Source organism: Gigantopelta aegis, chromosome 4 (assembly GCF_016097555.1).
Source record: "Gigantopelta aegis isolate Gae_Host chromosome 4, Gae_host_genome, whole genome shotgun sequence".
Taxonomy (NCBI): Eukaryota; Metazoa; Mollusca; class Gastropoda; order Neomphalida; family Peltospiridae; genus Gigantopelta; species Gigantopelta aegis.
Genome location: NC_054702.1, coordinates 97,754,043 through 97,780,972, shown reverse-complemented (window position 1 = coordinate 97,780,972; position 26,930 = coordinate 97,754,043). Strand labels below are relative to the sequence as shown.

The window sequence follows — 26,930 nt, the reverse complement described above, 5'->3', positions numbered from 1 at the left end:
GGCTAAACACCAAGTACTTAAACATTAACTCAATAATCCCCAAAATGCATTTTGTTGCCTCATTTCTAGATGTTCGAGGTATTTCCTTTCAGAATGCAGTGAAGCTTCCAAATCATGTATTTAATAGGGAGCAAGTATTCAATTCAGAAGCTCCAAATTAAAGTAAAAATATAAAAAATCTAATAAATCTGATTTACATTTTTAAAAAAAAGATTTTTTTGAATTTTAAAAAAAAAAAGATTTTTTTTCAACCCTGATGCAAACTATTTCTGATGTCAGTCGATTTTACATTAAAAAGTAATTTTTTTAAATACATGAAAACCTAGCGACTATGTTCAAAACAAAAATAGACAAGTGGTTTAACTGGTTCCCAACCGTATTAATTAATAAGTTTAATGTAACATAAGTGTAAAAACCAGTGTTTCTGATGTAGTGTCCCTGTGTCTAAACTTAGATCATCGTGACGATGTCAAATGTGCTGTCTGTATATGGATATCAAAATACTTAATCAGGCATCAAAATAAGCATTGTGTCTGGTAACCCATTTACAGGTTGCCACAAAATATAGCCTGGCAACCTGTAGGTTACCACAAGTATATGAAAGTTAGAATTGAACTCCTGTTAATACTACTTTTTAACACCCGTAGGTGTGTGCCAGATAATTATTGTAATATACATCGGTACGAGAAACAAAATCCGGAAGTAAATTTATCTGGGCACTGCTTAAAACGCGGATTGCCGAAATTGCACAAGTGCACACGAACATCAGTGCAATTTCATACGATAAAACGAAATGCAGAAGTAAATTCATCTAGTGGAGGCTGTTTAAATGTGAAATGACGATAATTGCACAAGTGCATGCAAACATACGTGGAAGTCTGGATGCATTACCTGGTTTACGTTCGGAAATGAAACTATTTTGAGAACGAAACACTGTTCTTGACTTTTCTTACATGTGGTAACCTGAACGATCGTTCTCGACTTATTTCAATGCCTGTTAATCAGCCGCACGTTTTCAGTTCATTCTATATGTATAGTTGTTTTTTCCGCTGTCAATCGCTTGCACATTAAATGTTTATTTTTTTTTTTTAGAAATCCTAAAAACCTAATGACTACGAAGTTTCAGAACAAAAATAGAATGGTTTAACTGGTTCCCAACCATATCAATACGTTTACCGTAACATAATTGTAAAAAAACAGTGTGGCTGATGTAATGTGCCAGTCCCTTTGTCTAAATTTAGATCATCGCAACAATGTCGATTGCGCAGTCTGTTTATGAATATCAGAGAATAGTTAACCAGCCACATGTTTTTATTTCAGTCTGTATATCTAGTTTTTTGTTTATTTTTATTATTGTTCTTTATTGTTTTTAATACACATAGATGGTTTTGCATATCTCATAATAGGACTTAGTCATATTTATTGCACAAATTTGTAAGTTTAATTAATCAATGCATTTGCTGTGGTGCTTTAAAGACATTGGTGGAGATTTTTATGCCAAAAACCCCAGAGGAGGCTGGACTCCTTTTTCACTTCTTTTTTTCAAACCTACTTCCACTACAAGTAGTAATTTTAATCAATGTGAACAGAACGAATCAGATAGTTCGGCAGTTGTGTGTAACAAAAGAAAAACAAAAATAACCAAGCAAGTATTTTATGACGAATGGCTATGTACATGATTAAAATATAATAATGGTTCAATGCTTATGGCATGCCACATTTGTTACCTGGTACATAAAGGAGAGAAAAAAGCACTAAATTATTTACAAGAACAACAATGGATATACATGTATATTATACAGATAGAATAGTGGATACTATATATTAATGCATATGATATAAACAAGACAGTTATTCAGTTAATTGTGAGACCTAAGACATATATCCTAGATGGCTCCCATTTTCCAGATGCTAAGTGGAACCCTGTAATAATAATCCGGTTAAATATGTAGGTGCTGACAGGTTTCTTCATGTAGTGTGTATATTAGTGGTTACTGCACGTGAAATATTTGTTATTGGCAAACTCGGAAAGTGATCAATGTACCAAAGCAGCAAGGTCAAGCAAAATGCCACATTTAAGAAAATAAATTATTTGTGAATTCAGTAATTTGTGTGGTATGATCACAAAGGTAATGTCTAGTTTAGAAAAACTGTTTACAGTTCTTCGATACACCTAGCCATTCAAAAGTGATGCTGATTTTAGCAAATCACATTTTAGACTTAAACAAGAGTATCTTTTTATTAAAAAAATTATAATGTTTTTACACAATACTAGACAGTAAAAAATGATCTAGAAGACCTATTAAACAACTTTAACTTGTAAAACATACTTTACTTTACACATTTAGCTAAATGTTTTCACTTAAATATTATAAGTGTTTTTGATGTGTTGTTTACAAATGTACCTGCATACCAGGGTTATTTTGAATATATGGGTAATTACCTAACACCATGAACTTTTAATATGACTGAGTAACTAATATGAATTTACTATATACATGTATGTGTATGTGTGTGTATATATATATATATATATATATATATATATATATTGTCATGGCTGTCCCAACAGTTTTTGTAACTGCTGTGACATGGACCTTTCTCAAGTAATTTTAATATTGGACAAAACACTATATTTATTTTTACATTTAGTAGTAAATATTTGCTTGTATTCTGTAATGTCTGGAACTTTTCCATTTATTATAGTTATTGTTTAATGAAATTCTTAGTAGTGCCGTTTGTCGTGTCGCGCACTATATGCAAAAACAAAATTGCGTAACTATTGTGATTAGTGATCGTTTGGATGCACAATGCGAGCTACATTTAGTTGTATTTCATAATAATATGTTTATAGTGTATGAAATTATGTTTGTAGATAGTTGCCGTAATTTATTTATGGTATATTACTAGCGCTAAATGTGTTAATTTAATGTTTGACGTCCGTGTTTTGGTCTTGCGGTCTGACACAACGTTGACATTAATATTATTGATGTAAATATTTCCATAACTGCAAAGTGTGTGTACTTACACACTGAAAACACCCCATGGGTTCATAAATAACCCGGGGATAAATTTCCGTTTGATCGACTGTTTTGACATGGCTGCCGGGATTGCCCTTGCCCTTCAGTAAAGTTTATTTTCCTCCAAAACTTGTACGATCGATTAGCTATTTTCTTAGTTAAACGTATCCTAATATTGTTTGTACATTATGGCAACTCATTTTATTAATTAAGTGAGGTAATAACTGTAAAACTAATTATTAGTGTTTTTAGGAACTATATCCTTGTACGCTGAGAACCTGTTTACACATACTGGTTGCTAAGGTGTGGTATATTGGTACACAATGTTTGTAAACAACAGTATTAAAATGCTGTTTTTATAATATTCCCAAAGGCTTTTTCATTAAAACTATTTGATATTGGAATTAGACCAAAAAAACAATTGTGTAGTAATAGTCTCAGGTTTATGCACATTAGAATTTGTTTGTATTATTAGCTCGAATTCCCAATGTATTTGCAATGCACTTTAGCGTGTCTTTGTGCCTAGTGAATAATGTCGTTTTCTCAATAATCCCAAAGGCTTTTTCATTAAAACTATTTTATATTGAAATTAGACCAAAAAAGCAATTGTGTAATAATAGTCTCATATTTATGCACATTAGAATTTGTTTGTATTATTAGCTTGAATTCCCAATGTATTTTCTATGCAAAATGAGCGTGTTTTGTGCCTGGTTAATAATGTTGTTTTTATAAATATTCTAAAGGCTTTTTCTGTAAAATTATTTTACGCAAATTTTAGACTAAAAAAGCAATTAAGAAATGTTAGTTTATCTTTATGCACTTTAGAGATTCGCAGAATTAATTATTTCAAGTTGGTAATGCTTTTGCTATGGGCTAAACTGACGTATTTACAAAAGTTGTAAACTGTAAACTGCAAACGGAAGCTGGACCAGAAAGCAATTACTTTATTTATTGAGCAATTGTGTGCATAACATAATTATTAAATGAAATGATATTTATTTTGTAAAGGTAGATCTCTTCCTAGCGTGATGTAATTTCTGATTGGCTGTTATGACGTCACTGGGTACTTAAGAAAAAGTATAAAAGGCTGACGTCAATGGACGTCGACGGTTGTTCGCGGTCTGACAAACAAACATTAAAGACATGTCCCCTTGTCCAACTTTTCAAATTTATTACATTGCATACATTTAAATTGACACTGGAATAACTTTTACTTATATTTTTAAAGTCAAATGTTATTAACTTTACCATCTTTATTTAATTAACTTGTTTTATGGAAGCAATATTTATAAGCACCTGCAAGCTGTTTACATTTATTGGAGATGCAATCTCACTGGTTTGATATAACTAGAGCTGAACTTACCTGTGAACATTAACTTTATTTCTATTTACTCATCACCTTTAAATAAATTTATAATTCTGAAAATTGGAACACTTCGTCTTTGTCATCTGTGGATGTTATTTGTATTCTCTTATATGTACCAAATGTTTACTTTTAATTTGTGAATGGACTCATTGAGAGGTAAATGGATTTACCCCCTATTCCAGAATTGATGAAGCCCCTATTCAAGAAGCTTGGAAGTATTAATAAGTTATAATTAAAACATTTTTTTAATCAGATAAATTTAGTCATTGTGACCAATTAAAACCCCAGGTAACTGATGGACATTTGTGCCATCGTACAATGTACATTAAAACAGTTTGTGCAATAAAACCAACTTGAAAAACAACATATGTATTTTGATTAAATGAACTAAAATAATTCATGTAATATCAACTTCTGCAATTTACAAGACCAAGACCAAAGTGTTTAAAGTACACATTCAGAGCAAGCTGTTGTAGCGCACACCTGTCCTGGGCACAAGTACCGGCAATTTACAAACACTGCAAGTCTTTAAATATCACCTTAAAGTGGGGCAATAAAAGTTCTATTCTAGGAGAATGGGAGATCTTGTGTTACCTGATCACTTTGTACAGGTCGATCTTCTCAAAAGGATGTGTATTTCTACTGGCAGACTAAGAGTAATTAATTATCTTCACACATTAGTGCTAGTTAAAAGCCCAAGGGAAATGGGAGCAATTGTAACTGTACTTTATTCTATATTATTGGGATTTTGGCCAGAAACCGACATGGACAGAGGGTCATTCATCGTTTCGGCAAGTGCTGGCTCTGCTGTTTTGTGTAACACTTGATGGCATAGGATATTGACTTGTTGGTAATACATTATACCATACCCATAAATATGTAGCTTCTAATAAAGAGTACTTGTATATTTGTTTGTGCTTGTATATAAAGTCATCGTTATAAAAAATGTATTAATTTTCACACATACATTTTTGTAATCATGAATGTTCATGTAACGTCTGACACATGTACAATGTTTTGTGACCATTACAAAAATATCTCAGACTCGAGAGGACCTGATAAGTTCTGCAATTTCATGATATTGTTTTTCTACTACAGTGTTGATTTATTATTAATGAACACTAGGGCACACGTCTTGCAAACTCAGCTCATCAAAATCATTGATTGTGTATATCTGTTGTGATAGTAGTCGTGATCAGTAGCCTACACTGTGTTCAAACACTAACAGTGCATCAATTTGCTCTTGTTATTACATTGTCGTCATTCCATTCTTACCCCGTTGGTTGGCCCATTGGGCTATTTCTCGTTCCTGCCAGTGTTCCACGACTGGTATAGCAAAGGCCGTGCTATGTACTACCCTGTATAATTAATACTGTATTTCCTCTAATAAGCACCCAGGCACCTATTCATTTCAAAAGCGCCGCAGACCCAGTGCTTATTTTTATCCTTTATTTTTTAAAACAAATTTTAGAAATTAAAGCTAAAAACTACTAACTTATTTATTTTTAAACTCTTAATTTCAAACTGTAACAAAACTTTTAACGTTTTGAGACTGGAAGTGATAAAAAGGGACCTGCCATTTTTAATAAGTTATTTTGTGCGTTTTTTAATTATGCCATGGAGTAATCAGTTTTTGGCAGTCTTACCCTGCGTTTATTGGAAACTGCATTTATTTTGTTGCAAAATGTTATACAGACCCGGCACTCTCTTTTTATAGGAAATACGGTACTTGTATAAAACTCCAAAGTAACCCCCACAAACTAATGTGACTGAAAAATTTGCATGAACAATTGCAATGTTATATATATGTAAATTATACCACTGTCTTGATCATCGGACCATAACTCTTACTACACAAGATACTAGTATTGGAATTTATGAACATAGCCCAAGTATAATTCAATAAGCTGTCATTCTGTGGTTAATAGCAGAGTTTATGTGCTGAACAGTCAAGTTCAGATAGGTCATTGGCCATTGAAATACATGTGCTATTCAGAGCTCATGCTGGAACAAATTTTTGTTTAGCCAGGTTTCAAATATATAATGTATTTCCTTGAAAATTATTAAAATGTCATTGTTAATTTTAAGGAATATGTTTTCAGCCAAAGACTAAAAGTTGTAGCCAGTTATATAAAAATGGGCTAATTTGGTAAGGGACATTGCAAACTTTAAAAAAAATCATTCTCTCTATACCTTGTTCTCAGCGTATAAATTAATTTCAGTAATAAAGAAGAAAAGGCGAATGTTCTAGCCACATTGTACAAAAAGTAATTCTTGCCTATGTTGGCAATGTACAGGTTGAGCTCTGACTGCAATTCTCAGTTTTATTTATTCTTGTCACTGGATGCTGATATGATAAAACATTTTTTTTTTTAATGTTTTGATGTTTCTCTTCACGATTCATGACTCACTATGATAATGATCCCAGCTAGTGACTGATTTTTGTTTAAAACTATATGACAAATATCAATTTTAAAATGTTTTTATAAAAAAATTATTCCTTTCTTTTTCTCCCCTCTCCCCCCCCCCCCCCCCCCCTACCGGCGTCGTGGCAGGCCATCGGTCTACAGGCTGGTAGGTACTGGGTTCGGATCCCAGTCGAGGCATGGGATTTTTAATCCAGATACCGACTCCAAACCCTGAGTGAGTGCTCCGCAAGGCTCAATGGGTAGGTGTAAACCACTTGCACCGACCAGTGATCCATAACTGGTTCAACAAAGGCCTTGGTTTGTGCCATCCTGCCTGTGGGAAGTGCAAATAAAAGATCCCTTGCTGCCAATCGGAAGAGTAGCCCATGTAATGGCGACAGCGGGTTTCCTCTCAAAATCTGTGTGGTCCTTAACCATATGTCTGACGCCATATAACCGTAAATAAAATGTGTTGAGTGCGTCGTTAAATAAAACATTTCTTTCTTTCTTTCTTCCCCCCCCCCCCCCCCCCCCCCACACACACACACCCCTCATAGTGATAACATCACATGGGACCGATTGACAACTTAATTTTCCCCTACACTGGAGTACGGTACCTGGTTAAATTTTATGCCCTGACCGATTGACAATTTAATTTTCTCGACACTGGAGGTCAAATTAACTATCTAGCCTGAGTCATTCAAAATAAATTACATACATTGAACATTTACCTCAATTTTTGTACCTGTATTCATGTATGTAAGATATTGTGTTATGATTTTTGTGTACTCCTTTGTGTATTGATAACTGGACTTAATTTGTTTTGTACTAGTTCAAGTCTTATTTATGAAAATAAAATTTAATATTGACGACGAAGTAAATTTCTATGTAAAATCCATGATTATAGCTTTTTACATTATGTTGTCTGAAGAAGTTATTACATGACTAAATTAATTTTGTTATAAATTTATAACAACTATTTTAATATTTATGGTGGAATGAATTTTGTTCATCAAACAAAAGTAAATTAATATTAATTACATATCAGTCTCCTTATGTAAATTAGAGAAACCATTTTAGTGTTGTTACTTTCCCTATACAATTATCACAGGACTCTGTTTTACAAGTATAAGTGTGTGAAAGTTGTGTGTAATACTTTTGTGCAAAATTACTTCTTCACCTTTCTCTAGAAGGTAACAACTGTTACCTGAGTTATTTAATTAAAATATTGTTGTGGTTGGGGATGGTTTTGTATCATCACTGAATGGTGTTCAACTTCATATTAATATTGTCACCAGTGCTTGTGCAACTACATATATTTTCAGATTTTATGATGTTAATAAAATATAATCTTATGAAGTAATAAAATATAATACCTTTTTTTTTGTAAATAGGTTAAACTGTTTGTTAACTTGTTAAAATGTATAATAAATAAAGAATAATTTTTTTGTCACATAACACAGCTGTAGAGTCATAATAAAAAAAAAATCTTGTTCAAATTTGATAGATAAACATGTACTATATTCTTCTTACTGGTTCATTTCCTGCAGTTCATATATACTACTCAAAAGAATTTAAGAGTCAAAAATTTATAACCAAATAAGTTTCAGAGTGTATTAGATTGATGATGTAAACTACACCAAATGTTTTATTTATTGTTCCATATTTACAAAAAAACACAAATAAACGGCACTGTATACAAGAAAGTCACATGACATGCTGTCAAAGTTGAAGGTTGTCAAACATGGATTTTACACATTAGAACATTCGTTTAATAGTGTGTGAATCCACCCCTGGTGCGAATACACTCGACACATCGTTGCCTCATGCTGTTGATCAGACGTCTGAAGAACTCTTGGGGAATGGCCTACCACTCTGCCATAAGAAGTTGACCCAGATCATGAAGGTTGGCCGGAGGGGCATGGTTATCCCGAACTCTCCTGCCTAATTCGTCCCAGGCGTGCTCTATTGGGGCCAAGTCGGGCGAATATGCTGGCCAATCCATCCTGGCGATACCTTGTTGTCTGAGAAAGTCTGTTACCACCCTGGCGCGGTGGGGTCTGGCATTGTCATCCTGCAGAACTGCCCCGCCGCCAATCTGCTGAAGGCCTGAGAGAACCAATGGCCGGATAATCTCATTCAGATAGCGGATTCCATTCAGATTGCCATCCACCACATAGAGGGGGGTCCTGTGGTGGATAGAGATGCCGTCCCACACCATGACGCTGCCACCACCGAACCGGTGACGTTGTCTAACGTTAACGTCAGCGAAGCGCTCCCCAGGACGTCTGTAGACACGAACCCGACCGTCGTTGAACTGGAGACTAAACCTGGACTCATCAGTGAACATCACTCGACCCCACTGAACACGTTGCCACCGCAGATGAAGCGTGCACCAGTGACGTCTGGCCGTTCTGTGACGTGGTAGGAGTGGTGGTCGAACAGCCTGGCAACGGCAGCGTAGATTATTGGCTCTCAGATGATTGCGTATGGTTTGATCAGACACTCGAGTTCCAGTCGCAGTCCGCAGATTGTCACGTAATAGGCGTGCAGTGGTTGTGCGTTGACGTAGAGCCATATTGGTGATGTAGCGGTCCTCTCTATTTGTAGTGCTTCGGGGTCTTCCCGAACGTGGACGATTTCGAACAGAATTCGTTGCTTGGTACCGTTGCCACAGTCGGCCAACGACACTCTGACTGACACCAAGTCTCAGAGCAACATTTCTTTGCGTATTGCCATCCTGAAGCCAAGCAATAGCCCTTCCTCGATCTTCGATAGTCAGTTGAAGTCGTACCATTGTCGAATTTGGAGTGTGCACCGTACACGAACGCAAGCTCCAATTATACGGAAATTCAGCAATGGGAACATGGAATACACGTGCAAAGTGTGCAAATGAAGCACTTTGTGAAAAAGCAAGTTATGGGCACTTAGCAGACTTTTCGCTTTCGCCCTAATTTACGTGCAAATGTAAGCATGTTTTCGCCATTAGAACTAGTCGACAGTGTCAATGACAGTGGATTTTAATTCATTTATGGGTTGCTTAGATCCACTTTCATCAAAATGGAACAATACCATGCGTGACATTATGGTCTGGCTAATATAATTGACATTCAGAAAATAATGTCGAAAATATCGTCTGACCCTTAAATTCTTTTGAGTAGTATATGAAAGTGGATATATATGAGACACTTTGACAGTTGCCACTGTATATACTGTATCATATGTTATGTCTTTACAGTGTTAGTGTTACACTTGTAAACTGACTATTTTACAATATTGGAGATAGCATGTGTTTTTATTTTTATTTGACAGATTATGTATTTTCTCTCTTTGTTTCAGATCTAGTGTCCACATGTATTCAATGAACATTGACTGGGTTCATGTTGGCTAGATGTCACCATGTCCCACATGATCCCCATTGTGTCATCATCCCCGCCACCCTTTGATGACTCTTATGGCTGTGATGATGGGGAAGATGATGATTTTGGAAACTTTACTGGGGCAGATGATGATCACTCAACTTTACCCAATCTACATGTAGTTGCTCTCTCTTCAGATAAGACACAGAACAACGATGTCGTGAACAAAAATGTAACAAGATCAACTCCTCAGAAAATATTATGTGACAGTCCAGTCGACGTAGCTGGACACTATCAGAATGATTTTAATCAAAACTTAAATGAAGATTCCAATGAATTAACCAATGCTGTAAGTGGAAATGCAGATAATGTTACCAATGGAAATAGTAATTTTGCTCAGTTTGATATCGAAGATGTTGATTTGCATGTATCAACTCCAGTTCGGCCACACATTGTTGGCTTACCACTGGGCAAGACCAGTGAGTTAGAAGAAATCACAGAACTTCAGTTTATAGAGGATGACACAGTCAGTTCGGAATCTGCAACATTGCAAGAAAGTAAGGAACATAATAAAAATTGCAATGTGAACATGCGGGATTCAACAACAGACTCTGGCATGTTCAGTAATGACATTTCTCCTGTTCAAAAGTCTGAGGATACGGCAGAGTTCTGTGATAAAACCTCTAGTGCTGATAGCGATGAACCATTCCCAGACTTGCCTCCGGATGGCAAGGTAGAATTAGCCAGCAGTCACAGTGATGACCAAATTGTTTGTTCAGATCATCTACAAGTAGATGCTGATGGTTCACCTACTTCAGACTCTAAAATAGAAAGTGATGGGGTTGATAATGAGAACAGGACTAATTCTTTTGATGCTGTGAATGAAGATTGTGATGTAGTTTCATGTTCTTTAGAAGGTTGTGATAAAGTGGATGCGGGAGCTGCAGCTGTAAATGAAACATCTATTCCTTCAATTATTGAGTCTGATGAGTCCAGACTTTCTCCTACTAGTGAGAGAGATTCAGATTTTCCTCTGACATCTAAGATTAATTTTGAAAGTGACTTAGAGAATGATGGAGATTCCATTGTTGAGTCATGTAAACCTTCTAGTGTTGATGATACAGATAGAACTGACAATGAGAGTTTAAATGATGTTGACCATCCTAATGAAAACCATGTATCAGATTGCAAACCAGTTTCTACCTGTGATGATGTTGATGTTATTGATATTGCTCAGCATTCCGTTAAAACCAGTTGCACCAAAGACCATAAAAATTCCACAGACGAACAAATCATTCCTTCCGATACAGATCTATCTCAAGATACTCACACATTTCAACATATTGATGCCAATCTTGAAAACAAGTTTGAATTGACCAGTGATTCAAGTTCTGAAAACCAAGAATCTGTTGGACCAGCCAGTGATGTGTCAACAGACATCAGTGCTCAAAATACTGATCCTGTGCAAAATCATTCAAATGAAGGTTTAAGTATAGCAGCTGTTGGTGATGACACAGACATTACCACTGATACAAATCATTGTCAGTCTACATGTAATCTGTCAGAAAATCAGTGGAATTCAGAAAATAAAAATGCTTCTGCAAAACCGAGTTCAAACTCTTGTGTTGTGGAAAGTGGGGACAATGCAGACAGTTCATTTGATGAATTTGCTACATTTGGTATTTCAAATGAGAATGATGATGATGGTGATGATGATGACTGGGCTAGTTTCCAGAGTATACATGACACTGACCAACCTCTAGACTTACCTTCTATATCTCAGGAAGCAGATAATGATGATGATGACTTTGGTGATTTCATTGACAATGTGGTTGTGAAAAATGATAATGTTGAAAACTCAGTAGTTGTTGCTTCAAGTCCACATACTGTGGAAACATTTAGTGGAATGGATGATGGAGATGGTGAAGATGAAGAATGGGCTAATTTTGAGGAACCACAAGGTGATGGTGGATTTAGCCAGCCTGAGTCTAGGATAATACCAGAAGCAACAACTGTGCAGGTTTGTGCAGTGTATCATTAAGTACTAGTAATATGTTTTAAATTTTGTGGATCATACTGTCACCATAATCATGGTGTTTGAACACATTTTCATCAAATATCTATAAGTATTTAATGCTTTACAGAATTTCCAAATTTCAATAAAACCAAATCCAAATTATTTTTTTATGTGAAGAATTGAGTCATATTTTCTATCTACAGTAATTGAAGATAAAACAGGTACATTTCACAGAAGTTTTTAATAATAATTTAGTTTTAACATTTCTCTGTTTAATAATTAATACTAGTAATTATACTAATAACAAATGTGTTATTAATTGTTTTCAGATTGTACATTTTACAATACCTTATTCAGTTTTAGCTCCATTAATTCAGTGTTCTCTCTACCTTCTTACTTACATTCATGTATGATATGTTGTATTACCTACATATACATTTATTTCTTCATTAATTACAGCACAAGGTTATAGGGGAAAAGCTATCTGGTGTTTTGTCTGGGTGTTTTCAAACTCCGTCTGTAGAACATAGTGATGAGAAGAGTGTTACACCCTCTATTCTGGATGTTGTTATATCATGTGATGTGTCACAGCAGTCAAAGTGAGTTCCAATCAGTATTACTACATATTCAGGTGCATGTGCAGGGGGTGAAGGGTTCGTAGGTCAAATCTCCAAACAAAATTTAAAATAAAGAATATTTACTGTAATAGCATGGCTCAACCCCCTCTAAAAACTTTGCTCACCAAAATACAAACACCCTGCTCATGTTCCTGCACATACACCTGATATTTCTTCTATATATGTAAAACTGAAAACAACCAAATTGTGCTATGTTAAATGTATTGTAAGTATTCATGTGTATTAAATGTATGCGTAAAGTGAAACAGCTTAATTGTAATTGCTTTTTTTTTTTTATCAGTTACAATATCTTTTCCAAAATGCTTTTATACACATATAGCTAATTATGGATTATTTATTTCATTTAGCAGGAATCCAGGACTAGAATCATTTACGAAGAGAATCTGGGGTCAGCTGATAGACCTGGACAAGACGCCGGCCCTCGTGTATCATTGGAGCTCTTCAACAGGAAACTCATACATGTTCAAGACATTGTGCATCGATACACAGAACATAGTATGGTCACTTTTATACAGCATACTTTAATTTATTACCTTTTAGCTAAATTTCATACGTTTTGATTGGTCAATAGCTAATGCATACCACATGTACACCATGTCATTTGTGGGAAATACAGACTTTGTCGGGGTGTACAAAATGTCATATGATTTGCTCGACTGGTTGTATAAAAATATAAACTGCGAATGAGACCAACAACATTTTCTTCTGCACGCCTCACTGATTAAATTTGTTTAAAATTTTGAATTCATTATGAATAGGAATACCACAATTTGGTATATTTTATTTTTACTGTTTGTTTGAAGATTTCATGAGCATGTTTGGCCAAAAGATGTGCTAGATTGTATTTTTTCGCGTATTGAAAGCTAATGCTAGAATATAGCATTGCGTAACAGTTACTATGTCAGAACTTGGGCTAATTATCACAAACATATTATAAGTAATAACTTGACATGCTTTTTTTTTACAGGTTCTACAAGTTAGTATAACACAACAAATATTTTTGTTCGGCTGCGGGTGTTCAATTTTGTTTTCCCGATACAGTTACAACATAATCATAAACGTTTAAAACACAAGATAATACGGTGCTACGGTTTGTCTCCCTTTGCGAAACAGGGTTCAAATTAATTTCAGGGTGAAACCACCCAGAATCCTTGTTGATACTCTTAATACCCAAACGGCTAACAAAAAAGCAGTAAATACCTTGCATGTATATTTATTAACAAACAAATCCAACAAATTTTGAGCAATTTGATATTATGTTATTAAACACAAACTCAAAATGTGTGTTATTTAAAAGTTTGACTGTTAGTATAATTTTAGTTTAATTATAAAACAATGATTTGAAAGGTAATAAATTTGTTACACAGTTTTTTAACAGGCATACATGATTGTACGCCCCTCCAAAATCTGTATTTCCTTCGGCTGCACCTCAGGAAATACAGATTTTGGAGAGGAGTACAATCCCATACGCCTGTCAAAAACCTGTGTAACTAATAGTATAGACATATAGTATATAATACAAGAATCTTTACTTTAATACTTAGCATACATGTAGCCCTAGTGTGGATATTTAAAGTGACATATAATTACAAGATATTTCATTGTATACTTAGACATAGTTTGGAGACATACATAAACAATACATTAATGACACTTAAAATATTTGATTTTTGTAAGATAGCTAATGTTTTTACCTTTTATGGCATAGTTTATGTGAGAGCGAGAGAGTAATGGGGAGGAATAACTGTATGTGTTTCATTTTGCAGCTACTGGGTCATAAGAAGCAGTCAGTGCCGATATTTGCCTCAAACATGGGTCTCCTGGAGCCCATTCGAGGACCAGTTGACTCAAAGAAGGAGCCCATCAAGACTGAACCAGCTCTGGTAGACCCCAGTAAGGTGGACATTCCGATAAACGAAAACCAGGTCAGTATCAAACAATGTCCCCCCTATGTTGTTATGTGTTTGTATTGTATTTTTTACTTACAAACCTTAAGTTAACGTGGTAAGATTTCTGTGAGGTAGGTGTACTACTGCAGTTCAATGAAAGCTGGTACAATTGTTTTTAAATCTAGGCCTTGTATTTTTTATGACTTAGATTGAAGATATTAACAACATAAGTTAAGAGAATAGTCAGTAATGGCAAGAAGATGTTAAGATGATCTATTATAAATTATGCTTCCATATATTAAAAAAAGATTAAACTTACAGCTTTAAAGGAAACATGTCACGATACCATATTATAGCTCATTTTAAAAGCAAAATGATATAAAAATAATATACAAATAAGTTTATAATAATAAAATACGCGTAGTTAACTTAAAATGAACAAATTATGCTAATCAGTATCAAAGTACGATTTATGCATATTTATTCGTGAGCGTTCGTAGAAAAAAGGGAAGTGACGTCAGAGCCGCTGTACTCTTCCATTGTTGTTAACTGTTTTTATATGGAGTAAGGGACTTACGATCTTTTCAGTCCAACAGTGCCGTACTGCGCGGCCTTTGGGTGTAAAAATAAACAGTTTAAACGATCGGGATTGTCTTTTTATGGTTTTCCAAAGGATTGTATCCGAAGAAAGACGCGTGTATTTTATCGCAAAACAAAAGATTGGACACCAACACCGCATAGTACTTTGGTGGCAGCCTATTTACAGCCCGGAGCCCTAACGTTACCCAGAGACAAAAACAGTACTCGGTTGCGAATGCCGAGGTGTACATTGTACATATTTGGCACAAAGATACACCTCAGTATGATGTATAACATATATGTTAAAACAAAAATGTAGAATGATTTTATTTTAAAAAAAAGAAGAAAAAAAAGAAGATCTTTCATGTTAGGGCTGTAGGCCTACATAACAAAATCTGTATTCACCATCCGAAGAAGGAAACGTCAATAAGTAATTAAATATGGCATATACAAACATTGGATTTGGCATGAGGATACATCTCAGTACGATGTATTTAAATATGTTTAAATTTTAAATAATGTTTTTAATCTTCGGGCGGAGTACGTCACAAAACCGTTCCTCATCACCCGAAGCCCCAAAGTAACACGAAGTTCAATACAAAATAAACCACTACTGTCGGTGTCGAAATAACTATTATGTTTCATCCACGGGCTGACTTGAGAATCGGAGTGTTGTTTTTGTTAATTGGTCCTTTCTTTCCGTGGCCTGCACATGTGATTCCTGATTGGCAGGTGTACATTGCAGGGTATCGACCAGGTAAGTGATTACCACTGTCTAGACATACGTACAAAATACTTACCAGTTTTTTAAGATCACAGGGTATTGTGGTGTAACCTGTCACGACTATAGTACAATGTTAATGGACATTATCAGCTGCCCTGCTTCATTACTGTAAATAATGCTGTAAAACCCTTGATTAAGTAGACTTTCCCATCTAAAATTACAAAACTGACCAATTACATAGTACCAAAGAAAAGAAAATTATCACATAGGTAACGTGAGTGGTCGTTTTTACTCTAACGCACCCTACCAATAGGCCTAATAATATGCTGCTTTTTTTTAAGAGAGGAAAATACTATAACCCCATTTCGTTCTATTGATGCAAGTCATTTATGTTGTTTTACAAGTCAGGTTAATGAAAGTGAAGCGCCTTGTCGTAAATTAGAGCGTTTGTTTACACTGTGCATACAGATTTCATTATGTACAGCCAGAACATGAAAAATTTTCTTTAAAAAAAAAAAAAAAAAAAATGTTTGTCCTACATTTATATTTTTTTACATATTTAAATACATCATATCGAGGTGTATCTTTATGCTAAATATGAACAGTATACACCTCGGCATTAGCATTCGGGTTTTGGTTTTGTCTCCGGATTACTTTCGGGCTCCGGGCTGTAAATTGGTCGACCGGTCTGGTCTAGCACCATCGGTTTCTCCACCCTCCGACTTGCTATCCGTGTTTTCTTCAGTATCACTGTTGTAAGTAAATGTGTGTCTTTCTTCATTTACTAACAGCTCAAATTGATACGGCAGAACGTTTTGCGAACGAACACTCATTGTTTTGGTAAGCTGTGCAAGTCTTAGATTCTTTATGAGTGGTACAGACTACTGCTTTTAAGTGTAAGGCTTCAGATCAAGGGACGCGTCTCTGACGTCATGGACCTCGTGATTGCCCTGCTCATTAAAGATCGGCAATTTCCGCTAAGAGCTCGTATCTGGGGTGTTTTTTTACGGAGATATTTTAAGTAATTAATTTAATTTTTTTTTTTTTTTTTAGGTGATTCAATTTATAATTAATTGTACATGATTGGTGCCAAATATAGGTCACGTGACATGTTTCCTTTAAGTAAAAATTTCAGATAGCCCATTTTAGTTTTATTTGACCTATTTGTTACATAGACAATAACTTCTGAGTATCGAGTGGGTTATTGTATTTATTATCCATAGTGTAAATAGTTTACAAACTTAAACTTTAAACTTCTTACATGACACAAACTATATAATATACAAGACGTGAAAGTCTGAGGAAATTGATGACATCACAAAAGAAAAGCAACGAGAGACTTGACAGTCAAGGAAACCAATGACATCACCAAACTAACCTTGAGAAATATAGAAAATATATTCACCTGCATCTCACTGCCCATATGGGTAATAAAACCACATAAATTATGTTCTAAATTTAATGTATGAATAAAACAAAATAGGTAATGCAAAACTAAATTTCATGGGAAGTTAAGGAATTTGTGAACGTCGTCTTTCCCACAGGGTCAGAATCTAGCTCAGTCAATAAGGATTTCATCTCGATTATAGGATTGAAACCTCTTGGTGAACTCATTCTCTGATTGGGTCGGTCTACAGGCTGGTAGGTACTGGGTTCGGATTCCAGTCGAGGAATGGGATTTTTAATCCAGATACCGACTCCAAACCCTGAGTGAATGCTCCGCAAGGCTCAGTGGGTAGGTGTAAACCACTTGCACCGACCAGTGATCCATAACTGGTTCAGCAAAGGCCATGGTTTGTGCTATCCTGCCTGTGGGAAGTGCAAATAAAAGATCCCCTGCGGCTAATCGGAAAGAGTAGCCCATGTAGTGGCGACAGCGGGTTTCCTCTCAAAATCTGTGTGGTCCTTAACCATATGTCTGACGCCATGTAACCGTAAATAAAATGTGTTGAGTGTGTCGTTAAATAAAACATTTCTTTCTTTCTCTGATTGGGTTTCTTCTCATTCCAACCAGTGTTCCACAACCGGTATATCATAGGCCAGTGTTTGTGCTATCCATATAAAAGATCCGTTGCTGCTAATGTAAAAATATAGCAGATTCCCCTGAAGGCTACATGTTTGAATTACCAAAGCTTAACATCCAATAGCCAATGATTAATAAATCAATGTGCTCTAGTGGTGTCGTTAAACAAAACAAATTTAACTTTTCTTTCCCAGAGTTGTGGTACTACTGAAAAGGTGAAAATAACATTTATAATTTTACTTAAAGTTGTACCCGAGTGCATACATTTCTTAAGTTATTTATGATTGCTTTCCTGTTTACGCTTTTTTGTAACTGCATTTCTCCTTTTAAAGGGACACACCCTAGTTACGGCTATTTGTTAACCATTACGGCGTTGTTTTTCGCTATTAAACCCCATTTTTCACAAATAAAATTGCACTTTACTTACATTTTATTATTTAGAATACACATTTCCATTCACCTGAAGTGCTTTTTGGTAATCCTGATGTTTGTAAAACCATGAAATGCATTTTTTGCATTTTTTCACAAGATATGTTGTCGAGAAAAAAATGTTAAGCAAGCGAGGTCCAATCTATTTTTAGAGGGGATATTTCCATTTCAATGTCACAGACGTTGGTATATCACGTGACCGTTATCATTTTGGTTCGGTTTGTTTTTTCGTGCACGGTTCGCGCAATCAACATCCGATTTGTTGTTGTTCATTTGTGAGATTTTTCTTCACAGTTCGTGAACATTTTCAGTAACAATAAAGTTCAGACAAGTAAGTGTCTCAATACAAAACATTACAAACCCTTAAAACCAATAATTTTGCTAAGTCTTACGATATCTGGAGAGGGGATACAACCAGGACAGAACAGTTGAAACATGTCCAGGAGAGGTGAAACGAAAGCACCCCAAGTCTGTGAAATTTGTCGTGACGTAGGCATTGTTGTGCTTCGAGCGACATCTACCGGTGACATCAGAATACTAACTTTCAAAATTATTTCAAGCAATTGGGACATGGGGATTCCCATGGTATTTATCGATATAAAACCTGCTTTTTCACTCCATTTGATAAAAACGTGATCTAAGTGTGTTACAGGTTTGTAGATTAACCAAATTATAATTTATTTTTGCTGGATGGAACTAGGGTGTGCAGCTATAAGGGAGTGATATTATTGTTTTTAGTTTCTGTTTAACTGTGGTGGTTCTTTCATTACTAACAAATGTTTTTCATTATTGAGTTTAAATTAATGTTTGTTTCTTATCATAAAAACCTTAAATTTGGGATGGCTTAGTATTGCTTTTTCATGTGCCAAATGGTCTAAATTTGGCATTTAGCATGTAGTTTTTAAGGTTCCTGTATATTTTAATTATTTTTGTCATCACCAATAATTTAATTTGCTGATAAATTTTCATGGGAACGTCTTGATTTGTTAATCAAATAAATGTTTTAAATGTGTTATAATGCCAAGTGGCTCACTTTCTTTTCACAGTATTATATACTTTTAAAAAGGCTTTGTTTTGAAGTAAAACATTATTTAAAAAATGGCTCAGTTTGAAATACCTGTACACCCAGGTAACATGTTATGGCTCATATACATTAAAGCTATTATTTCATGTGTACTGCATCAATTAAATAGTAGAAACATCATAACATGATCACAGAAATGTTCTTATATTAACCTAGGGTTTGTATACAAGTATACTGATGGAAAGATATAAGAGATCACACAAATTGTGACAGCAAATGGTGCCTGGAAACAAAACCCTCGATCCATATTGTCAGAAGTTGACTGTTAATTGTAGCAATTCAACACAACTGATATTTAATCCCACATTGCAATTTTGTGTGAAATCCAGATATTACTATGGCTATGCTAGTAGTAAAATTTAATTAAATTTGGTCTACAATTTCATGTGCTTTCTGATTTCTTTCCATTTGTATTTTTGTTGTTGTTTCACCTTCTATTTTTGGGACACATAAAATGTCTGTATTATTTGGTGATCCTGCTGCAAAAAATTAACTATTTTTAAAAAGTAGACCTTCACATGTAGTGTCTGCTGTACACAATACGTCTTCACTTAGTAGATGTGGCCATATGTAATATGTTAATTGTAGCTTTTGTAGTCCTGTGCTTATCTGTACACCGGGGAGGGGGAAGGTCTCGAGGGGTCTGTTTGTTTGCTGTCAACGTGGTCTGTCTGTCTGTCGTGTGCATTATTAGTGGATCATTATGCAACAGTCAAAATGCAAGTGATAGCTGAAATTTTAATGGCTTTGGTTTTATAATCCAAATACTGCTTATATAACACTATTACACTAATATGAGTATCAAGAGTTCGTACATATATATTCAATGTATAAACAGCTTGGCTTTAATAAGCATGTGTATTGGTCACCATCTGTATATTGTGGCTCTTAGCCCCTTATAATTTGTACAATGTATTCATGTATTTGTAATGTGGGGTAGGTTTTAACAATCCAAATTCAGTTGAATATTTTTCAGATTGTGTCTTGAACTATACATTTTTTTTTTTCAATGACCTATTGTAGGACATTCCTCCTGTAGAATTTGACTGGCACAATAGTGGACTAACTAATCCTTTGGCAGGTAGGCCCATATACAATATAGATTTATATTACACTTTTAAATTTGTGCTTGCATGCCTCTTATCCTCCCCAGCTTCTCAAGGTGTATACCCCAAATTTATGTTTAGTTTCACTTGTTTCCATTATGGAACTTGGGTTACCATTATAACTAGCTGACAGAGTTAAGCCAAGTGCTATAAGTTACAACTACATGTAGTCTTAGACTTTTGATATATGCTTATCTCGTTGTTTTCACCTATAATGAGTCACGAAACAAGTGTTGTCTTGCAGACTATGATTTAATGGTGTAGAGCTTGAAATAAAACAGTTGTGAATATACATTTAGTCTAGTAGTAGTACACAGTAAGCCATTAGCAAATATATAAATAATTAATGTTATACATAATTCAAGGGTTCTTCAGATTTATCTGGTAATTTTAACACTATGAGATAAATTAGCTAGTTGTAATAATTCTTAACAACTCTGGGTTTGGAGAAACATTTTCTAGTATAAAAGTGATCCAACTTATCTTGACACTTTGAAAAGTCTTTTCATACATGTATCTTCCAAGTAGGAGCTCGAAACTGTTGGTAATCAGGTTAGCAAATGCAATTTGAATCGACTTAAAATGGTAAAATAAAATATTAATCATGCTGTAAATGTAAACCCTATACATATAGTTGAGCAGCCATGTCTGTGCAGTGTAAACCACAATAATTTTTAAATTGTCTTGATTTCTCCCCCCCCCCCTAATCTTTAAAACATAAACAAATGCATTTTAAATCATTTTTTTTTTTTATACTGGCACACCAAGAGTCCATTTTGATTACAGAAAGTTGACATTTAATCAGTTTTAACACTGTTCAGGTCAGTTAAAGGCATTTTTTTGGGATGGATTTTAATCTATTACAAAAAGTGTAAATTTAAAAAGATAATGCTGTTGATATTTTTTGGGGATGGATTTTAATATGCTAAAGAAAGTGTAAAATTTAATGAGCTAACACTGTTCATACTTTTGGGATGGATTTTAAGCTGTTAAGAAAGTGTAAAATTTAATAAGATAACACTGTTCATACTTTTGGGATGGATTTTAAGCTGTTAAAGAAAGTGTAAAATTTAATAAGATAACACTGTTCATACTTTTGGGATGGATTTTAAGCTGTTAAAGAAAGTGTAAAATTTAATGAGCTAACACTGTTCATACTTTTGGGATGGATTTTAAGCTGTTAAGAAAGTGTAAAATTTAATAAGATAACACTGTTCATACTTTTGGGATGGATTTTAAGCTGTTAAAGAAAGTGTAAAATTTAATAAGATAACACTGTTCATACTTTTGGGATGGATTTTAAGCTGTTAAGAAAGTGTAAAATTTAATAAGATAACACTGTTCATACTTTTGGGATGGATTTTATGCTATTACAGAAAGTGTAAAATTTAATAAGATAACACTGTTCATACTTTTGGGATGGATTTTAAGCTGTACAGAAAGTGTAAAATTTAATAAGATAACACTGTTCATACTTTTGGGATGGATTTTAAGCTGTTAAAGAAAGTGTAAAATTTAATAAGATAACACTGTTCATACTTTTGGGATGGATTTTAAGCTGTTTATATCCATGACTAGTAAGTCAGACATGATCACATTCACTTGTATATTTAAAACATGTATGCTACTTTTGAAGAATCTACAGGGGAATTGGAATTCCTAATTGAAATAACCTACAGTTATTATTATATAAAATTAAATTTACAGCTTGAAACATCAGTTGATATTTTCAGTTTGATTGGTTCCTCTTGTTGAGCTGTGTAATTAGAATTTGTGACTAAACGGACTATCAGTTGTCCCAGTAACTAGAGACTGTGGGCAGTGTTATGTCATCCAGGAGATTAACCGTATGCTTCTAACTTGTATTGTTTTTTAATTTACCTTCTAGTTGGTGTTGTGATGGTACTCGTGTGTGTAGTAACATAAAGTGTGCTTAAACCTGTAAAGCAGTTTTGAATACTTACATTTCTTCATATTTTTTATATTCATTATAATTTGTGCATGACAACTTAGACATTGTTGGCCTTTTTTTTTTTTCTGTAAGTTATTTTTCACAACTTGTTCCATTTTTCTTGTGGGCTTTTGCATTTATAAAAAAAATTCTGAAGCAGATTTTGTGCTTAGTAACACTAGCTGAATATTTCTCAGAAAAATATATTATTTTAAAACTATTTATTTATTATTATTTTTTTTTTTTTTTTATTGAGTGGGGTGAGGGGTTCCAGGTGCAGGGACAAATGCTAACATTTGTTTTGTTTCTGAGATGAATTCTTGGTTGTGGTTGTAGTAATTGGAGACATTGGTGTGTTAGGGTTGCATGTGGGCTCTGTATTCAGTTGTCACTGGTTCGGTTATATAAAAGGTGTGAAATACAGACCTTTTTAACAGGCAATGAAAATTGTTTAGTTTTTTCAGTTCCAGTAACTTTAAAACATACAGTATCTCTATAATATTAAACTCGTGAATAATGAATGTGATAATCCAGGTTTTGTTGTTTTGTTTTTGTCTTGACGGTATATGTGTTGAGACATGGTCACATTTCACGTTTCTCCCTTTTTAGCTAAGACCCTTGATTTAGACTTCCTCACTGAGCAGGAAAGTGAAAGTGCGGGCAAAAGTTCTGGTAAGTGTAACCTACATGTCATTGTGGGTGTAGTACGTTTCCCGTACTCTGGTAGAATACTGTGGGGGTTTTCCGGAAACTCCAATTAACAAGAAACCTTCTTTTAATCCTCTACAACTAAACATATATTGGTATATTTGTAAGGTGTTGTTTTTAACTTATCCATATAAATTGAACCTTGTTTTTGTTGGGGGGTTTTCAATCACTAATGTAAAGCACAGGTTCAAAATTTACTATTTTAAAGTGTTTCTATTTGTCCTTTTTTAATCCCACTAATAAGTCAAATGTCATATGTTGTCTGTGGCCAACCAACTAGCTAAAAGGTGGGGTGGGGGTGGGGTGGGTGGGGGTTTTACATCTACTAAAATAAGTGAAAATGTTTCTAATACTTAAGAGACTAAATGTGAAACATTTTGAAGTAGGTGTTTACTGACATATGTAATATTAAGTGTTATTAATATTTCTAATTGCATTTGAGGTTTAATTGATAAACTATCTCAGTATAAGCCTTCTACCAGTTCCAACCCTAAGTAAGCTTTATTGTTAAAGTTTGTTTTGTTTAACGACATCACTAGAGCATGTTGATTAATTAATCATCGGCTATTGGATGTCAAACATTTGTTAATTCTTACCCAATTTGTTCAACAAAGAGAAATACCAGTTTAATGACTGCATGGAAGCCACTGCCATGTTTTTAATTTTTATTGTTTTAATAAAAGGACCTTCCTATCAGCTTAGTGTGCTATGAAAACTTGATTTTTACAAACAGTGAAAATAAATATACCCACTATTTTACGTGCGCAGTTTGTTGAGTGTAACGTGCACTGTTTTCCCCACTTGTCAGATTGAAATTATGTGCACTGTACAAGCGCGATCGCACCTGTGCACCTTAAAAAGCAAGGTCTGTCCAGTTGTGGTGCACTGGTTTAAGCTTTATTGATTCAATAAAGATGTGTAAGGCCACTACACCCAAGTTTTTGTCACCATTAATCCTTATCGTGGACAAACAGCTCAGATTGCTGAGGTGTGTTGCCAGAACAGTGTACACTAATCAGAACCTGGCAGGCTTTCTTTCAGAAAATAATTCGACCCTACGTAATAAAAGCAAAACAGTTTCCCCTTCTAGGTGGTTATGGGTTTGAAATGTTTTGAAATTGGACATTGTAGTTCATGTGCTTTGACAAATTTTAAACAGCAATTCTTTTACTATCATCTGTCTAAAAATTGTAAAAATATATCCATTAATATTCAAGATTTTAGTGTAATATAATTTTACCCTGCTTGGTAAAGCACGGTAAACAATTTATTGGCTATATGTTATCCCTTGTATATTATATATCAAAGTAGATTAATGCATTTTATTTCCTTAAAACTGCTTTGCTTGTTATAGAAGACTGGAAATCCCAGTTTTTATACTGACCAAGGAATATTCTACAGCAAAAGAATGGGTTGAGTCTTAAATATGTAAATACATAATGTATTTATTTTTATGTTTGATTGTATGGTGTGTTCCGTAAGTCTACTACTATTGTTTTTCATCCTACAGTACAATTTATTTTAGGTCTAATATTTTTTAAAAGCATGTTTACTCAACTGATTCACTTTTATGAGATTAGTAGATCTGTATATTTCTGCTGTTTGTTACAGGGCATATTTGTAACATGATAAACCTGTACTCTGAGTAAGAGGGTGAACATGTAATTACATGTAGTTTTAGTAGTTTTAGTTTGACGGCATACTATGTACATTCACATGTAAATCGAAGAAATATGTTTGTGTGTAGTCATTTGTAATAATTTAACTTAATGTTTATTATATACATGTGTTGTACTATTATTGGTAATGATGCAGTTGATAACCTGCTGTGCATGTACATGTATGTTGCATATTGGCAAATGCTAACAAACTCCCTCCTTTTCATGCTTCCATAGACGAATGGGATTGGGGTAAGAATTCCCTTTTATATTCTACCTAGCATGTACTTATATTTCTTTAATGTGTGTGTTAATCTTTCTTTTTATTTGTTGTCTTTTTCACTGTATTTGTTTATAAAGTGTTTTCAGCGGCAAAATGTGGTCAAGATGACATTGTTTTACCAAACTTGTACCTGTATACCATGACATACTTTTGAGTTTTTATATGACAATGATAATTAGATTAATTAACCAGCACTGCATGCATCTCTGACTTAATGCGACTTCTGGCCAGTATTTCTGAATAAAGATAGCTACATGTACAAATTTGTAATCATCATGAGCCAAGCTAGGTCTTTGACAGATTTGTTTTTTTGTTTTTTTAATATGGTTTTTGACAGAACTAGTTTCCTTTTGTTATGTTTCGTTTTTCTGTATAACAGAAGTTATTTCTTAAGCTTGCCATTTTGATCACTAAGTCCAGATGTTTTGTGCCATTTCTATAATTTCTGAGTTATCTCCCTCTACTATGCTTGATTTGTTCCTTGTGCAGGTATCCTCAGTTTTCTAGAGGATATTTTGAAGAATATGCACCACAGCCACAGTAGTTGAAAATTATTTTATTTGTTCTAATTGGCACCTTCCTTTCTACTGTGTATTTAGTTTTTTCATGCATGTACTTGTGATTAATCTATTTCTAACCTGATCAATACTGAAGAGTCCTTGGTGATGTTTGAGGTTTGTGTGAACTATCCAAAAACACCCACAAAAGACAAGCTTTTTGTATTAATTTTTTATTTTTTTTAAATTGAAGACCATCAATTTTAATTAACATAAGTAAGCAAGATATTAACCAGTCATTGACTAATCACTCACTTATCATTTGTGCATTAATATAGAGCATAGTTTGCATATCTTTTTGACATGTCACAGATTGGTGTATGTAGCACTCTGACCAAACTTGCACCTGTCTGAACGAGAATCTGTGATGGATTTCTATTGGAGATTTGGCTCTTTTAATACTACAAGACCCATTGTTCTAAACAAGGACCTGTGTATTCAGGAGGGCGAGCACTCACAAACAGTTTGACTGATTTCCACCCTATTCTATTATATCACATTCATTTAACATTGGGTGCAAAAATCAGTCTAGTGAGTAACTGGAATCACTCGGTATCCTGAAAATGCCTGACAGAGCATGTTGTAAAGTTTTTATTTTGGGATGAAGTTTATTGTTCACTGATATTAGTTGCTGCATTTAATATTGCTCTAATAATCAGAATATTGTATACATCTTTTCTGTAAATGACAATAAAAATATTTGAAGAAATATTGTGAACCCTGGAGATTTCCTGATAAGATTTAACCATTCTAGTACTGTGGTTAAAATGAATTGCACTAGCTAAAACAAATATGGCTATATTTATTTAGTCTTTTGGAGTAAATATCAGATCTACATAAACACTTCTTTGGAATCTCACATATTTGTCTGTTTAACATCAGAATAAACAGGCTTGCGAATAAAGAACTACTCAGGTGACTTCGGTTGACCAGGTGCCAAAATAAATGGCACAATTTCATGTTGCACCAGAATATAGCATAACAGTCAAACTGAATCATAGTCAGCATTGTTAGTCTGTTTGATAAGTACATATAATTCTTAGTTCCATTAGCAGTTACAGACAAAACCACCATAATTCTAAGAAATTGTTAGTTTGTAAAACATCATTTAAAATGATGCCTAATCATGTA

At 34.2% G+C, this 26,930-nt stretch overlaps 1 protein-coding gene across 8 annotated transcripts in view; it reads left to right on the top strand.

Annotated features, from left to right (window-relative positions):
* Nucleotides 1-26,930, top strand: part of LOC121371528 (serine-aspartate repeat-containing protein F-like) — a 39,524-nt gene that overhangs the window by 6,538 nt on the left and 6,056 nt on the right. The window contains exons 2-9 of one of the 8 annotated variants that reach the window (XM_041497481.1): nucleotides 10,134-12,173; nucleotides 12,630-12,769; nucleotides 13,159-13,303; nucleotides 14,575-14,733; nucleotides 18,218-18,238; nucleotides 20,560-20,617; nucleotides 23,203-23,265; nucleotides 25,197-25,211. In XM_041497481.1, coding sequence (XP_041353415.1) covers nucleotides 10,194-12,173; nucleotides 12,630-12,769; nucleotides 13,159-13,303; nucleotides 14,575-14,733; nucleotides 18,218-18,238; nucleotides 20,560-20,617; nucleotides 23,203-23,265; nucleotides 25,197-25,211 — 2,581 coding nt within the window. In that variant the 5' untranslated portion in view covers nucleotides 10,134-10,193. Of the gene's footprint in view, nucleotides 1-10,133; nucleotides 12,174-12,629; nucleotides 12,770-13,155; nucleotides 13,304-14,574; nucleotides 14,734-18,217; nucleotides 18,239-20,559; nucleotides 20,618-23,202; nucleotides 23,266-25,196; nucleotides 25,212-26,930 lie in introns of all 8 variants that reach the window. The other 7 variants (XM_041497480.1, XM_041497483.1, XM_041497482.1 and 4 more) reach the window with 7 other exon arrangements.